This window comes from Chanodichthys erythropterus, chromosome 3 (genome assembly GCF_024489055.1).
Source record: "Chanodichthys erythropterus isolate Z2021 chromosome 3, ASM2448905v1, whole genome shotgun sequence".
Lineage (NCBI taxonomy): Eukaryota > Metazoa > Chordata > Actinopteri > Cypriniformes > Xenocyprididae > Chanodichthys > Chanodichthys erythropterus.
Window position 1 is genome coordinate 64,542,360 of NC_090223.1, and position 17,042 is coordinate 64,559,401.

Genomic DNA, 17,042 nt, shown 5'->3' on the forward strand with positions numbered 1-17,042 from the left:
CATGTAAATGGATATAGAGATCAAAATCTGAATTATACATTTTTATTATAGAGATTAAAAATAGATTATATATAAATAGCATGTAAGCGGATAATGGGATTAAAAATCTGAATTATAGATGTGCAGCCAGAACTGGGCCCAGTAGGCTCATTGTCTCCTGGGCTACGTTGTAGTCAGGTCCAGACACAGAGTTCTCCATCTGATCTGGATACGGCCTGGATCCAGCACCCGGCAAACCTCAGGATAAGCAGAGAGACAGATATTAGCGGAGATGCCATTCTTATTCTGATGTACAGGCATATCTAGTGTTATAGGAAATGTTCTTGTTCCGGCAGCCGACCTAATTATTAAGGTCCGTAACAATCCTTTAACGGATTTGAAAAATGTTAATGTATTGATAATGTGTTGGTGTATGCAAGAGCAAAGAGATGTGTTTTTAGTCTAGATTTAAACTGACAGAGTGTACTAAGCTTCTTGTACAATGCTAGGGAAGATTGTTCCAGAGTTTAGGGTGCTAAATAGGAAAAGGATCTGCCGCCTTCAGTTGATTTTGATATTCTGGGTAATATCAACTTTGCCTGAATTCTTGAGATCGCAATAAACGGGAAGGACTATGGGCCAAAATAAGAGCTCACTTAGGTACTGGGGAGCTAAACCATTTAGAGCTTTATGATTCAGAATGCTGCAGCACATCTCATCTTTAGCGAGCCCAAAAGAGCCCACGTCACGCCTCTCTTTATCTCTCTTCACTGGCTACCACTTGCTGCTCACATCAAATTCAAGGCATTGACACTTGCTTACATGATCTACCACAGGCTCAGTACCCTCCTACTTCCACTCACTCTTACGAGTCTACACTCCTACCAGAAACCTGCGCTCATTAAAGGAGCGGGCGCTTGTGGTGAGCCACCATCACAGAGAGAAATCACTCTCCAGGACATTCTCGTTCACTGTTCCTTGCTGGTGGAACGATCTTCCTGCCTTTATCTCAAATGCAGAATCCCTGGCAATATTCAAAAGGCAGCTGGAAACTGCATTCCTTTCGTAAGCACTTAACCTCATCTTAAAAAAAAAATTTCTTACACCTATCTTTCACTTCCTCTAATCCCTCTCTATTGTAGCTGATGATACTCTGATCATTGCCTAAGACTTGTATTGTGACCACTTTTTGTGTCTATTTGCCTCAAAAAATGACGTAGACTCAAGTTTGTTGTAGCCCCCTACTTGTAAGTCGCTTCGGATAAAAGCGTCTGCCAACTGAGTAAATGTAAAATGTTCCTTTGTGCTCTGTCTCTCTTCCTGACTCTGCTTGCTTTGCAGTTAACTAGCCACACCTGTTGCTCAATAGGAGTGTACTGTGCAAAGCTACCACTATAAAAGAGCAGAGTGAAATCACTGCTTGTTGGAGGTTCACTTTTCTCCTGCACCAGACTTATGTGTTTTCTGTGTAACTGAGTGCAAAACCAATGTGCTGGCTTTTGGTCTGAAGGTCTACTTTGCACACCCTTGTTGTGTGCTCTAGTGAGAAAACAGTGTTGCAGGCCTATCAATTTACCAGGAAGTGGTTTCTTTTTTTTTACATGGTAACTAAAAGGTATTGTATTTTTCTTATAATAAATATTTTTATGTTAAAGGAAGCTGTAGGGAGGGTGCCACTTTTTATTTTGTAATGTTTATCCCTGTTTTTTGGTTAGCCAGGGAGTGGAGGGAAGCCTTTATTTATTTTACCTGCAATAGGTCATTTAGTTCTTCTTTTCTAACAATTAGTAATTCTTTTTTGCTGTTTTTGGCTAGCCCCTCTCCTGAAGACTGTTTGCTTCCATTTTAACCTGCATAATTAAAATAAATTTATTTTATATCATTGAATGGCTCTGTTACAATATGTACCGGTTGGAGACAGAAGATCACAGATAAGGTTGTTTATTTGGACACAAGCAGAGATAACCGGAACACAGGTAAGTTGGCAGTGGTTGTATAGGTGAATGGTGATATAATGAAAGGTGATACGGTCTCTTGTGGTTTGCAGGCTGTATGCTGGAGAATAGCGGTAGCACATCAGATGCAAGGATGATGGACAACACACTCACACATGACTTGGAGCACAGGGGAGACAGATAAGTAGCAATGGGAGTCATGGAGGTAATGCTGCGTTCACGTCACCTCGTATTAACCGGAATCTTGGGATAACAACACGTGACGTTATATTCCGGAGCTGTTCACGGCCTCATTGGTCCTTGGACCGTAAATTATGCGTTTCCATGGCACCACTATCAACGCCTAAATGAATCTACATGGCAGTCAGATGCAGCAGCAGCCACGTGGTACAAGTGTGAGCTAGAAAACACCTGGGCTTACAAGCTGGTAATTATGAGCTCTACGAGGATGTGAACGCTTTTTACAAGCTAGAAACCCGTAACTACAGGAATTATGAGGCCACGTGAACGCACCTTTTAGTTCCTTGATGTAACGAGACCGGACAACGTTGACTGAGTGTGTGAGTGTCTTTTATGTGAGTGCTGATTGGCGTGGTGATGATGTGCAGGTGTTTGTGATCAGTACTCAGGGTGTGTGATTGGTGGGTGTTGGAGCTCGGCGTGTCTGTGATAGTAGCTCTTTTCACATTTCTGGGGCAGAGGACTGAAGGGAACCATCCACGTTCTTTGGTTTTGTTTCTCTTTTCTAATTTAATTGAACCCCGTTTACTGTCTTCCAGCTCTAGACTGGGAGAGCTTGTAACAATACAAATATATAATACAACCCTGACTCTTTGTAAAATGTCAGTTTTAATGGTCAAATAAATAGCCAAATTGCCATTATGAAAGTATAAGCTACAATAAAAAATAAAGCAAACAAGTCAGTCAACCATACAAAGTCAGCGCTCTAGTAGGCCACAACAGTAAACTATAACACATAACTATATAAAGTTATGAGATTTCACTTTTAGTTCAATGAAATCATAGGTTCATGAGACCAAAGATCACCTGTTAGAATTAAAAAAGATTAATTATATCTCGTTTAACCACTACAGAAACATCAGAACCAAGTGGCAAATGTATCAGAAGGATTAGCCGAGGTTAGGCTGGTCTACCGGCGGGGTAGATGAGCACCCAAACTCCAAATAGGCACTACTTTTATCAATGAACCACAAATTTGAGCTTTAAACCAGTATAATTCTTACCTGAAAAAACTCTTTAAACTACATATGACATAATAACTGTAGTATGTTTGAATTACACAGTTTTTCTCCCTCTGCTATTGACGCTTGCTGGTTAGTGCGAGATGCATTCTGGGATACTCTCGGCTGTCTCAGAGTCCGCACAAGTCACCTCTTAATGCATCCTCGATAAGGGGTGGATCAAGAACACATCCGGGGATTTGAACTGTACTTGGCCTAGATGTGAACTTTGAATCGGAACACATATTGATAAACAGCTAACTACAAATAAATGAGGCATTTATGTACAGCACTTTACTATGTACAGTATTACCGTACACCCTAAGTGCTTCACAATCACAGGGGCCGCTCCTCAATCCCTGGCTGCAACCTGGATAATTCCAACAGCAGCCACAGAGCAACAGCGCCAACTATAGGTGGAGAGATCTGACTGTCCAACTTAGACAGAAGAGACACTGTTTCTCAGCTCAAAGATGAACTAATTATCATGATTTCAGACTGTGGTGATGTGGTTTCTCCACTGCATGGATGCTTCATGTGTATCTTCAGCTGATTTTTTTAAAAGAGAAACTCTTCAACACTGATCACACGTGTGTGTGCATAGCTTCTCTCTTCTGCTGTGGATCCTCTCATGCCGTTTTCTCAGATTTCGACTGAATCCTGCTTGAATCTTCTTGTCACAGTGTGAAGCACTTGTAAGGTTTTTCTCCAGTGTGGATCTCTCGTATGTGTTTTTCTGATTTGATGAATCACTGAATCTCTTGTCACAGATGTGAACACTTGTAGTCTTCTCTCCAGTGTGGATGCTCCTACATGTGTTTTCAGATGTTGATGACACTGGAATCTCTCGTCACAGTGTGAACACTTGTAAGGTTTTTTCTCCATTGGTGAATTCTCTGGTGCCGTTTTAAACTGTTTGCTGCAGTAAAAAGTCTTCTCAACACTCAAAGCACATGCATACTTTCTCACACCAGTGTGTGTTTTCTTCATGTTTTATGTAAATATTGCAGCAGTGAAAAACTCTTTCCACACACAGAGAACATGAATGTGGCTTCTCCATTGTATGAACTGTCAGGTGTCTCTTCAAGGTCTGATTCCTCAACTAAATGTTTTGTCACACATTTATCTAAATGTGTGTGGCTTCTCTCTCCAGTGTGAGACTCCTCATGTGTTCTTTAAGGCTTGATGATTGACTGAATCTCTTCCCACATTGATCACATGTAGAACGTGGCTTGCTTTCCAGTGTGAACTCTCATGTGAACATCAAGACTTTGTTTGGTTGTGAAACCTCTTTCCACACTGATCACATGTGAACGGCTACTCTCCAGTGTGAACTCTCATTAGTTCCTTTAGATGTCCTCTTTGTGTGAAGCTCTTTCCACATTGATCACATATATGTGAATGGCTTCTCTCCAGTGTGAATTCTCATGTGAACATCTGGGTACTATGTTTTGGTTGAGAAACTCTTTCCACACTGAGTGCAGGTTGTAGATTTCTTGGATCTTCCTTTTCTTTAGAAATGTATTTTTAGTCTTTAAGTGACTCAAAGGTTTTTCTCCAGGTTTGTCATGATGTTCCTCCTCCACTTCACTTAGTTCTTCACTCTCCCTCTCCTTCACTTCCATCAGGTGCAGAAATGAAAGAAAAAGTCATTTAAATTTTCAGTACATCAAAATAATTTAAAGAGAGAAAATATGAAGTTAAAGGTCATAAAACATTGAGACTTGCTGTAATATGACAGTGTCTGCTTTAAAATATTCAGATCATTTTGATGCACAGTCCAGAATAAATCAAGTATAACATTTTATTTGACAGGTAAAAATGTATCATGCCAATTACACAATTAGACATTTAGAAGACAATTTAAAAATAAATACATAACATCATTTGCTCAAAGCTTAAATCCTAAGCATAAGAAATGTATACCTGACTGAGAGTATATTTTTATATATAACTTATGTTTTATAAACTTATTTTTATGTTATGTTACTTAAGTAAAAAAATCATTCCAGCAAGTGTAGGCAATAGCCAAAACCTAAAATTGTGGTAATTTGGGTGACGTATGATGATATAAAAACAGCAGATATCCTATAGCCAATATATGGCTGTAGTACTCAAATTCTGCTACATATAGGCTGAAATTTAAGCTTAAACCGTTGTTGCATAATAAACCAGCACTCTTTTTATGTCTTCGTTTTTTAAGAAATTCCCACAATTTTCTACTTGTAATCAAATCTAGTTATGTTAAATACATTACATACATTAAACAGCTTTACAGGAAATGCATGTCAACATGAGTGATCTGTATAAGAGAGGACTGTTTCCAAATTATCTAATGTGATATTAACAGCCATTTTTTTTATTTTCCTAAAACTGTAATTATTAAGGGCCGTTCACAGCAGACTTCTCCTTCCACTGACTTCCTTTTCATACCCATGTGAATGTAAGACACCAGAAACACAAGATCAAGTTTGCAGTAAAGTGGACTAGATTGTATATTTTATAAGTTTGGAGTGATTATTATTTATTTTATGTTTTTAAAAGAGATTCACGGAGTGTGACATCATATCATGATCGTTTCCACATCTGTAGAAAGTTTCACATGCTCAAAGTCTCAGACTGACTGCATTCTTTAAAATGTGTTATTCATATCCAGTGTCCTACATGATTCACTCGAACCTATGCTGTTACTTCTGACATGATTTCCTGCTTTCAAAAACACCCAGGAAGTGACATCATCTGGGCTCTTTCTTTCAACAGCATGATGGGAGGAAAAGAAAATAATCTCAATCCATTGTCTCAGTTTTTACACAAATGAATGACTGCATTCATCAACCCTGTTACCAAAGTTGCACTGTAAGCAGAGATTTTGCTCAAGTTACACTCACAACCCTGTCAGCCATTCTGGAAAGTTGAACAATGTTGAAAACTGGCTTGAAAATGGCTAAATTCAGGTAACACTCCTGCAAATTGTGAACCAAATGAAATAAATGTAAAATATGTAAATATTTAGTTTGACCTGATGTTTACAATCAATATGAAAATTTCTCAAACTTCTCTTTACCTGTTTCACGAAAAGAACTTATTGTTTAATTTCATAGTTTAACTGTTTATCTAAATGTGATGAAGTGCTTGAATGTTTCTAACATGAATGTTCTTCAGCATCATGAATGAATGAAGAATAAACACCAACCTCTTTGTTCTTCAGGATCTTCAGTGTGTTTCATTCTGCAGGGTTCTGGATCACTCATGTTCTTTGCAGTTTTCAGCTCTTCCTGATGCTTCAGTGCTCATCTGATGGGAATATTCCAGCATTTATCCATGAACTGCAGTGGAGTGAGCTTTTACTGATGATGTGAAGCTGCTGTGGGAGGAGCTTGACTGGTGATGTGACAAAAAGAAAAAAACCTAGCAAGTTACACACACACACATTATATACAGTCATTTCAATAGCAAAACGTGTCACCATAGCCTATATATATATATATATATATATATATATATATATATATATATATATATATATATATATATATATGAGACCAAGAGTATAGATTAAATATGGGCCTTGGAAAAATATGGGCTGTAGCTTGTCTTTTATTGTGCTTTGACTACAGTGGGTAGTTTCAGTGTGGACAACAACCATTACTCTGTCACTCTTTTACTCTTTTCATAGCTTTTTTGCTGTAACTCTGAAACACTCACTTAAAGATTAATAAAAGATTAAAAATGAAGGCCTGATTCAGGGGCCTTGTCACAGGTCTATTGACTTTTAATTTCTGTGTGTTACTTTTGCTATATTTTAACACTTAAAACAATGATTTGGTAATCCTCTTGTTCCACTGTCCTCTTTTGGAGGACAAGTTTCCTGACAGTATTCTGCCTTATGCTTCCATTGTTGTCAGTATTAAGTCTGAGAATGATTCAGTGGGCTACATAACACTTAATTTTTAAGAAATTACTTCTCTTTTAATGTTTTGATTCATCATACTTACCTTTTAATAATAAAAATAATATATATATATATATATATTATATATATATATATATATGTGTTTCCCAGCATAAGTTGCCAGAGTAACTGAGTTTGAACTCATTTAAGTTTGCTTTATGAAACAGAATTCGCTGACAATAAGTCTGACTAAGTAAAGCCTGGCTTATTTTCTAATCTTGTTTTATGAAACAGCCCTCTGACATCAAACTGTAGTGTCTGCATCAAATGAAATGTACAAAGTGATTTTACATAGAAAATTCACTAAATGAAATGTGTCTGTTTAATGTTTTAAATTACTTTTGTGAAAACAAAATGTTTTAATGTCCCATCATCATTTAGTGTAACAGATATATTTAATGCAAAAAGGAATCAGTTATTTTGACCTGTATTTAATAATGTATATAAAAGAATAAGAGATTATACTAAATTTCATTATATTTTAAATAATTAAAAACTTCTTGGTGACAAATAGGTGAAAGCTAGTGGTTTGAAGGAAAGTGGCAAAGTATAAAGATTTAAAATGACAAAGAGTATTTTGGGCTTCACTGCGATCCTTCAATACAGTGTTTGATTGTCATCAACTGATTCTCGTTCTGAATATGCCTGAAATATGTTTTTTTTTTCTTTTGTGCTATATTAACTACTATTAACTTTTGTATTTCACACCTAAACTAAACGCATTAAGAATTTATATCAGTCTATCGTAAAGCAACTGATGCTAATTCAGAACTTTATTCTGTTTCTCCATTAAAATATTGACAGATATCTAGAAAAGTAGTAAAGAACTGTAAGAAAAACAGTTAAAAGCATAAAGACAAAAATAATTGTTCATATTAGAGGTCCACAAATCCCCTCAGTCTGTTGACAGCAATGAAATGAGCTTTAAGTGTCAATTTACAGCAGATCTGAAGACATCAGCATAATAAATGAGGTGAAAACAGGAACTATTGACATGAAATAAAGAGTGTTTTCAGCAGTTTCTCTGTTAATATTGATGATCCTCAGACTATCAACACTCATTCAACAAGACATTCAGATCATTAGCAGATCATCTCACTTTATTCTGAATGGTTGCTGATAGAAACACATTATTGAAGTCCTATAAACTGCTCTACTGAAAGACAATACTGTTATTTCTCACAACATGATGTGGATAAAACACCAATAATACAAAAACACACTAATGACACTTATGTATATATATATATACATATCTCAACCACTGCTGCTAAATAACTACAACAATATAATATATATGAACTGAAAGTTTGATTTTCTAATAATAAGTAGGCCACATTGATTGCAGTAGTGAAATTAGATCAGAAGAGACAATGATCACAAAACCTTTTGAAATAAAGAGCAGCACAAAGTAGGGTTGTCGTAATACAGAATCATCTCGTATTTAAGATATCAAAGAAGTGATCTGTATTAATGTCACCACCAATATGGGTAGTCCTAACCATGCCATGTGGAAATCCTTTGGGGTCGACCATACCAAAACATCTGTGCCACATCCAGCAACACCAGACAGGAGTCTCTATTTCATGCCTGATGTCCCACATCTGGTAAAAAATCTGAAAAGTGCTCTTGTCTGTGGACAGGTGTTCAAAATTCCAGAGGATGTTGTTAACAAAGAGAACCTACCTTCCAACGAGGTTTCAGTGGTCCCTATTAAGGACTTGTTGTCCTTTCAAGAAGGGATGGCATTAAAAATAGAGCCAAGTCACTTTGAAAAAATTAAAGTCTGTCCTGCTCTTAACTCTCTGGAGTCTGGAAACACGCAGGCGCGTTTTGCAGGATTTTTAAATCGTGTAAGTCAAATCGAAAAGAAACATTCTGTGTTTATGTAATCTGTATGAAAAGAGAGCCATGTCAGAAATCTGTGATTCAGTTCATTATCCGCTAATGCGGCCACGCCCAAGGAGCGAGCGCTATTCAGACGCAAATTCAGTCAATACATGCATTCATCGTCTCAATCGTGTATTTATTGTCTTGAAAAGTGTTTATCTGTTTGTTAAAGCCATGGTTAGAGACCTCTGGAAGACATGCCTTCAGTTCCTGGAATGTCCTGTTCTTCTTTAGATGAATTTGTGGACTAAATGTGCACAGAGCGCCTTCCGGCTGCAAGTATGAATTGAAAACACCAGCGCTCACAGTGATGACAACGAATATTGACCCCGCTGACAGTTTCCTTCGTTTTTTAAAAGTTTTCCTTTCATCTCAGGGGCATGAAACTCTGTGACTTTTCCTAAATAATCTATCTAAGCATGCACAAAAAATCTGGGCTTGATTTGGTTGTTCTATAGGTGTATAAAGTCCTTCGGGGTCAGATTGACCCCACATTGAAAATAACTTTTTTTTTTTCATTTCATTTGTCAAAATAAATAAATAAATCCAGTATAAATCTAAAAAAAATGTTCTACATTTCCATAAAGGTCTGGTTCTAGACCATAAACACAAAGTGGAACAAACTTTCCATCTCATACACACACACACACACACACAAACATGTGTGCGACTGCAACAAAGGGCATTTTTATAGAAATTGGCAAAAAACAAAATTGGCCTAAATATGAACAATTTTACATATAAATAAAAGTCTGGTCCTTGACTATAAACAAAGTGGAACAAACTTTCTCATACACACACAAACACAAACAGACACACCTACACCCACATGTGTGGCTGCAACAGAGGGCATATTTATAGAAATTGGCAAATAAAATCAACAAAACTGGCCTAAATATGAAAAATTTTACATTGTAAATAAAGGTCTGGTTCTTGACTATAAACACAAAGTCGAACGAACTTTCTATCTCACACACACACACACACACACACACACACACACACACACAAACACACACAGTCCCTATTGACCTCTATTGGACATATGTGGTCATTGCACTTTCTTTCTTTAACTATAATTCCTATAAGAGGTTTTTCCACAAACCTCAGATGGTAGTATTCTATCCCTACCACATAGAGCAATGTCCAAATAGTTTTTAGTTAATTTTTAGTTAATAGTTTAGATTTAATTAAGTTCATCAATAAAGTGATTTTTTTATTAAAAATCTAATTTTCATAAGCCAATTTTTGGCATAGTTAAGTAATTGTGCAGTAAATAGGTAAAAAAAAAAAAAAAAATACAAAATATCCACAAAAACACAGAATATAGCATAGTTGAGAAGTAAATAAAAAAAAAAATGATATATAGTTTATAACATTAAAAAAATTATATTTCCTTATGCAATCGCTCTGTAAAAGTTTTGAGTCAATCTGACCCCAAAGGACTAAAACAAGTAACATGCGCTTAAGGGTTAAATAAATATTACTCCTCTGTATAGAAAATTGACAAACAAATGAGAATCCATCAATATTTCTCCAAATGTGCATGCTTTTAATGCCATAATGACATAATTGTTCAGACACTTTGATGGGGAGCACCACAAAAAGAGGCTTTTCAAAAATTAAAATCAGAACTGAGTTCACAGCGTGTGTTGGCATCATACTCCCCAAAAGCTGAGACATGCGTTCCTGCTGACGCCTCTTCCTTTGGTTTGGGGGGCGTATTGAATCAAAAGCAGACAGATGGAACATGGAAACCAGTGGTGTTCATCTCTCGGAGCTTGTCTGAGGCAGAAAAACTATGCTCAGATCGAAAAGGAGGCCTTAGCAGCGTCATGGGCATTGTAACAGCTGTCATCTTACCTCCCGGGCCTGGGGCCTCATTTATAAACGTTGCGTACGCACAAAAGAAGGCGTACGCCACTCTCTACGCAATAATTGATATTTATAAAAAGCAAACTTGACGGGAAAATGTGCGGTCCTTCACGCAAGCTCTGACCCAGGCGTACGCACAAAAATGGGTGAAATGAGAAATGGGAAACACGTGAAAGTGAAAATGACAATACTGCCTCTCATAAATAACATGAAGACTTCACAAAGCAAGTCTTACAATTAACAGCCTACACGAACACCCGTTTGATCGATCAGCAGTGAAAAAAAAAAAAAAAAAAATCAAACGAAAATTACAACAGAAATTCAAATGAACACTGTTACGAACTCCATAAACACAAACGAAGCCGTAACACAAAGAGCGACACATTTTGACATGTGCCGCCCGGAGTCCCGTCTCCTGCTCCCACAAACACCACAAAGTCATCAGTTAAGTCAGAGAGGAAGATTGTTTATTTCTTAAACAGGTTTAAAGAGTGGCTTGAAGTCCGTGGGTCGGCCAAAATAACAAACAAAAGATAAAGAGCTACCTATTTTTAAATATCTTCCCTAGAACAAAGATAACAAAAGAAAAACATAGACTTACCTCCCTACTAACAGAAAAAAAAACAGGAGAAAAAGAATAACCAAACAAAAAGGGCCTTCCACTAACAAATGGTTTGTCAAGGAAAAGGCAGTTGAACAGTTACCAGCCTATACCGCTAACAATTCATTCTTCACACCAGAATGTAGTTTAAAGGCTAGTCCAGCAGCGTCACGCACACTCGCTGGTTCTACAACAGGAAGCAGGAGAGGGAACCCGTCAAACAGTCTTCCCTCAAGATTTTTATCCAGCAACCGATTCGCGACTCCACCCACACACACAGCTGCACCTGTTCACATACAATTAACAGAGCACAGAGGGAGAGCGAGAAAGAGAGAGAGAACACTTACACAAAACAATGTTACACTTCAGATACGTAACAAACACATATTTGCAAAAAGAAAAGTGAAATATGTTCTGCAATACTGGCATGTTGTGCAATTCATCCTCATAAATAATATAGTTAACAGAACGAAATAATGTACAAAACTGATATTCTCGTCAATGTGTCCGTCTGGCGGAGCAGATATAGTTGCAATTAGATAGACAGATAGATAGATAATTAAGGAGATAGATAGATAGATAGATAAACATTTCTTCATAAGCTACAGAATTATGGTATTCATGCATATGCCTTTAGTTTGTTTTATTTTTGATAAAACAATGTATGGCGTATGTCTCAACCATTCAGAAAGCAACAAGAAATTACATTTGCGCTGAACAATTTCCCATTTCCACGTCGATTATTACCGACATCTGTAGCTTGTCAGATGCAATTAAATGGATGGAAATAAAATGCCCCATCACAATGCGTAATGACGCACAATGGCTGATCTTGCGCTCTTAGAAGATGTGGCAAATGGAAGAATTCGGAGTGAACGCATCTTTAGACAGCAAGAAGACTTGCTGGCAAACGAGGACGAGTGGCTTATGAGCCGGTTCCGACTTCCTCGAGCCGTCCTGTTGGACCTCTGCGGGCTTTTGGGCCCGGCGTTACAGAGGAGCACTCGGAGGAACCACGCCGTGCCAGTCCCACTTCAAGTCCTAACAACACTAGGATTCCTGGCGACTGGCACTTTTCAGAGGGAATTGGCTGACAGGTCAGGAATATCTCAGCCGACCCTTAGCCGGGTAATGCCAGATGTGTTAAAAGGCATAATAGCTTCGTCCCATGATTCCATAAAGTTTCCATACACGGCGGGTGAACAGGCAAACAAGAAAGCTCAATTTGCAGCTATGTATGGTTTCCCAAATGTCATCGGTGCTATTGACTGCACTCATGTTGCCATAAGGGCACCGAACATTAATGAAAATACTTTCATTAATCGAAAGCATTTTCATTCAATCAATGTCCAAATTATTTGTGATGCAGACATGTTGCTCACTAATGTAGTAGCTCGGTGGCCTGGGTCAACCCATGACTCATTTATTTTAAGACACAGCAGTGTTGGACGCAGACTCGAGGCTGGTGCTATACGTGATGGCTGGCTTCTAGGTACGTTTGATTATAGACATTCACATTTTAATGTACTTCAATGTCTTAACCCTTTCACTATCCTTGCAGGGGACAGTGGATATCCCCTCAAACAGTGGCTGCTTACGCCTTTCCTCAACCCACATAGTGCAGAGGAAAGGCACTACAACATGTGCCACAGCCGAGCTCGCGCTATAGTGGAGCGCACCATCGGCCTGTTTAAGGGCAGATGGCGCTGCCTCGACTGCACTGGAGGGAGGTTATTGTACACGCCTGAAAAGGTGTGCCAAATCGTGCTGGCATGTGCTGTGCTACACAATGTGGCACAGCTTAAAAACGTGCCTCTACCCCCTGGCGCCGATTGCTGTGTTGGCCCCGACCCTGAACCCCATCCCCACGCATTTGAGCCAAATGCTGCTGCTGTGCGCCAGCGTTTGGAAGTGATGCGTCGCTTGTAAAGAACAACAAAAGGTGTGGAAAATATTATTTATTCAAGAATTCCCTCATCGTGCAGTTTATTTCAGTCAGGGCAGTCTTGATTTCGCCCAACTCCTTGGCCACCTCTCTGATTGAACTAATGACTTCCCTCTGCATTTCAAGGACTGCATCGGTGAGGACACGTCCACTGCTGGAGGGTTGAGAGCCGCGTGCCGTGGAGACGCTGGGTCCAGACGGCTGCTCAGCTGCAGCATCGTAACCACTGGCCCCGCTGGAACACCCAGCAACTGAAATAAAATTGTTCTATATTAATAAACTGTAATTGTGTAGCCTGCATACATGTGACTTGACTGCATTCATTTTACTTATTTCTCTTACCTGTGTCACCCGGTGCATCTGGCGCGTCAGTGTCCCCCTCCGCCTCAGTCACCACTCCACTTAATAGGGATTCCCCAATAATTGCCGCCAGTCTCTAATCAAGAGGGGTCAGCTCCAATGTCCCCTTTCCCCCACCCGTGGCAGACACACTCTGGTGATGGAGCGCTAGACGCTTTTTTGCCTCAACTTTGATGTCCGACCATTTCTTTTTTATTTCGGCCACGGTCCGAGGTTGTGAGGCTACAGCATTTACGGTGTCTGCCACCGTTTGCCACTCAAGTGCCTTTTTGGCATTAGTAATGCCCACACTGTGCCCTCCAAACAACATTTTTCTCCTCTTTTCCACCTCGCCAACGATAACTTCTACTTCACATTGAGTGAAGTTACGTTTTTGATTTCCTCTCTGTGTTTGCCATGATTTCGCAATCAATGAATATTAACTTGTGGGCGTTTCACGGACTATTTATGGGCGTGTCATGAAGCCGCAAAAGCTGCGCTACATTTAGAATTGATTGTGATTTATTAAGGGAAAAATCCGTAGGATGTGCGTGCGCACGGTTTTATAAATCCGAATATTTCTGTGCGTACGCACGTCCTATGTTTCATCCGTACGCCACTTCTGACGCAAATCCTACGCAAAGTTTTATAAATGAGGCCCCTGGTCTTCATTGTACACAATGCAGAGAGAAACGTAACAGCAGTCGGTGACAAGCCGGTTTCACTGACACTGTCACTCCTCGTGTTTCTGGATTTCAGGAGAGCCAGGGGAAAACACAGTATTATACACAAACCTGTAGGTCACTGCAATAATGAATGAGCGTAAACTCTTTGAATGAATTGAGCACAAATTAAATAGCTGCGTTGCTGTTTCCTCTGTGTGTGTGTCTCAGAAATCAGAGCTTGGCAAGAGTAAATCAACTAAAATACTACATCATACACATGTTCTAGTATTTGATATGTTTATTTAAATTATTTATACCTTGTATGATATAATACATGAATTAATGGAATAAGCACAGCAGGATCTCAAACAGCCGCGTTTCGTCACTGTGCAGCTCTCAGAATCCAAATACAGTGAATGCAGAAAAAAACATGTTGCACACATAGAGGAATGCATGTCTAGTACTGGATAGTTTGTACTGTTATTAAGCCCAAAGTTCAGTGTTTTGTAAGATTAAAGCTGCCAAAGAAAACACAACTTTAATCTGCCAACATTGCATACATTTGTAAAACATTAAGCCAGCACAACAATATTTTTTGAGAAACAGTCATATGCTGTGGGCTATTTTGTCTGTCATTGGCTAAATTGTTAATCATGTGAGCATTACTAAAGATAATGGTATAAAACCATTTGATTTGTAACACTCTGAACATACAGATAAAGCACACACATCTCCAACACGCTTTAGCTAAAGCACTAAGAATGAAGTTCAGAGTAGCAGTTCTTCTGCTTCTGTACAAATGTCTTGTATTCGCTCCGAACGTCATATTCACGTCAGAATCTGCCGTCTCAGGATTGACTTGTCCTTTGAAAACATGCACAGATGTACTGAAGGAACTAAAAGATCTGGAAATCAGACATGCTAAGAGTGAAACTCAGATTGAGGAAATCAAAAAGGAAAAACAAGATCTGGAAATCAGACTTGCTACAAGTGAAGCTCAGATTGAGGTAATCAAAAAGGAAAAACAAGGTGAGACGACACTCAAAAAAGTGATTGAAAACAGATTTTTTTTTTTTTCAAAAACATGAAAAAACAAGAAATTCAACTAGATTTTTCATTTTTTGTTCAGGGAACGACTCTGTCCATGAATTTGGCAACTTACATGTGTTTATCTCAGAAATATTATCCTTATACTAGTTTATCTCAGATATAATAATTTACTTCGCCAACACCTTTGTCACACTGCCTGTTTTATTATTGCTGAGCACCATCAGAATCTGTGTGGCAATGCTGCTCGACTCGCTGGACAGACAGAGATATAGTGAAGCCCAGACCTGTGTCCATTTAAATCATCATACTCAGATGTCATAACTTTTTTAGAAAATACTCTAATGGAGGAACTTGAAATAATATGACAGATATGAAAAGAAATAACATTGTATCATAGTTAATGTTCATCTGTTATAGTTCTATTATGATTTTTATTCATACAACAGTTGGATATAATAATGCCATTATCTCAAAGAATAGTTGTTTCAGTATATGACTTTAGTGAAATATGAATTTGAGGCTAATGATTATTAAGGTGAACTTTAAAAAAAAAAAAAAAAAAAACGAAGTGCTGAATTTTTGAAAAAAAAATATTATTTTAAGGTACTTTATGATATAAGTGTATATAGTTAATATTTTTCCTCAGAAATGTTGTTTGTATTGAATCAATTGGTGCTATTATAAGCTTTAGCAGTAATTATAAACACCTTATTCATATTTTCCAACATCTTGTGCTTTTATTTATTCCTTTCACTTTTGCTGAATAATGCTTTATATTCTTTGAATTTCATTGTTTTTCATGAATATTATTAAAATTGCAAATATAGACAGTTAAAAACAAATAAATAAAAAAAACTAATACTGTTCATCATGTAGCATAAAACATTGACATAAAACCAAAAACATTGCAGTTCATGAAAATTCAACATTACACAATCTTATGAGATGAAGGTTATGAACATGAACCCCCCCATAATCCTTGAAACTTCACCTTTTTTCTGTGTGAAACTTCAAAAAGCAGAGGTGAGACACAGGTACACATCACATTTGGTGCACTTCACCCTAAAAATACACTTACATCCAGTTGCACCTGCCTTTTTGAGACACAATGGTAGGCCAGTGGTAGGTCTGGGCCAGTATACTGGCTGTGATGGCAGGTCTCTGATGTTGATTTAATCCATAATACAAATGCCATGGCAGTCCTTGACATATGACTGATCAACATTATATCACTAGCATTAATGTTGTTATTGTTACATATTAACAGACTGCAGCTGATCTTTGCTAGCTATCTAACCTATTATAATAATGCCATTCCATTATTGCACATATGGCAAAACAGACATTTTATCGATTTACCAAAAACTAATTTCATTTAAAAAAATTTGAGTGGTGAATATGTCATCATACCTTACATGAGATGATGTTAACATTTTTTTTGTGAATGTGACATGGGCGGGTCCTTGTTTGTTACTGACGTTTTAATTTGCTTTCAGCAACTACATACAAGAGACGGCAGTCTGTCAGAAAATCACGCCACAGAAAAAAAC

At 38.0% G+C, this 17,042-nt stretch overlaps 1 protein-coding gene and 1 pseudogene across 1 annotated transcript in view; one reads left to right on the plus strand and one right to left on the minus strand.

Moving 5' to 3' along the window:
- LOC137005239 (uncharacterized) overlaps positions 1–17,042 on the minus strand; it is a 615,607-nt pseudogene that overhangs the window by 138,159 nt on the left and 460,406 nt on the right.
- LOC137007197 (tripartite motif-containing protein 16-like protein) overlaps positions 15,167–17,042 on the plus strand; it is a 28,145-nt gene continuing 26,269 nt past the window's right edge. Inside the window, exon 1 of the mRNA XM_067368551.1 lies at positions 15,167–15,471. Coding sequence (XP_067224652.1) covers positions 15,204–15,471 — 268 coding nt within the window. The 5' untranslated portion in view covers positions 15,167–15,203. The remainder of the gene's footprint in view (positions 15,472–17,042) is intronic.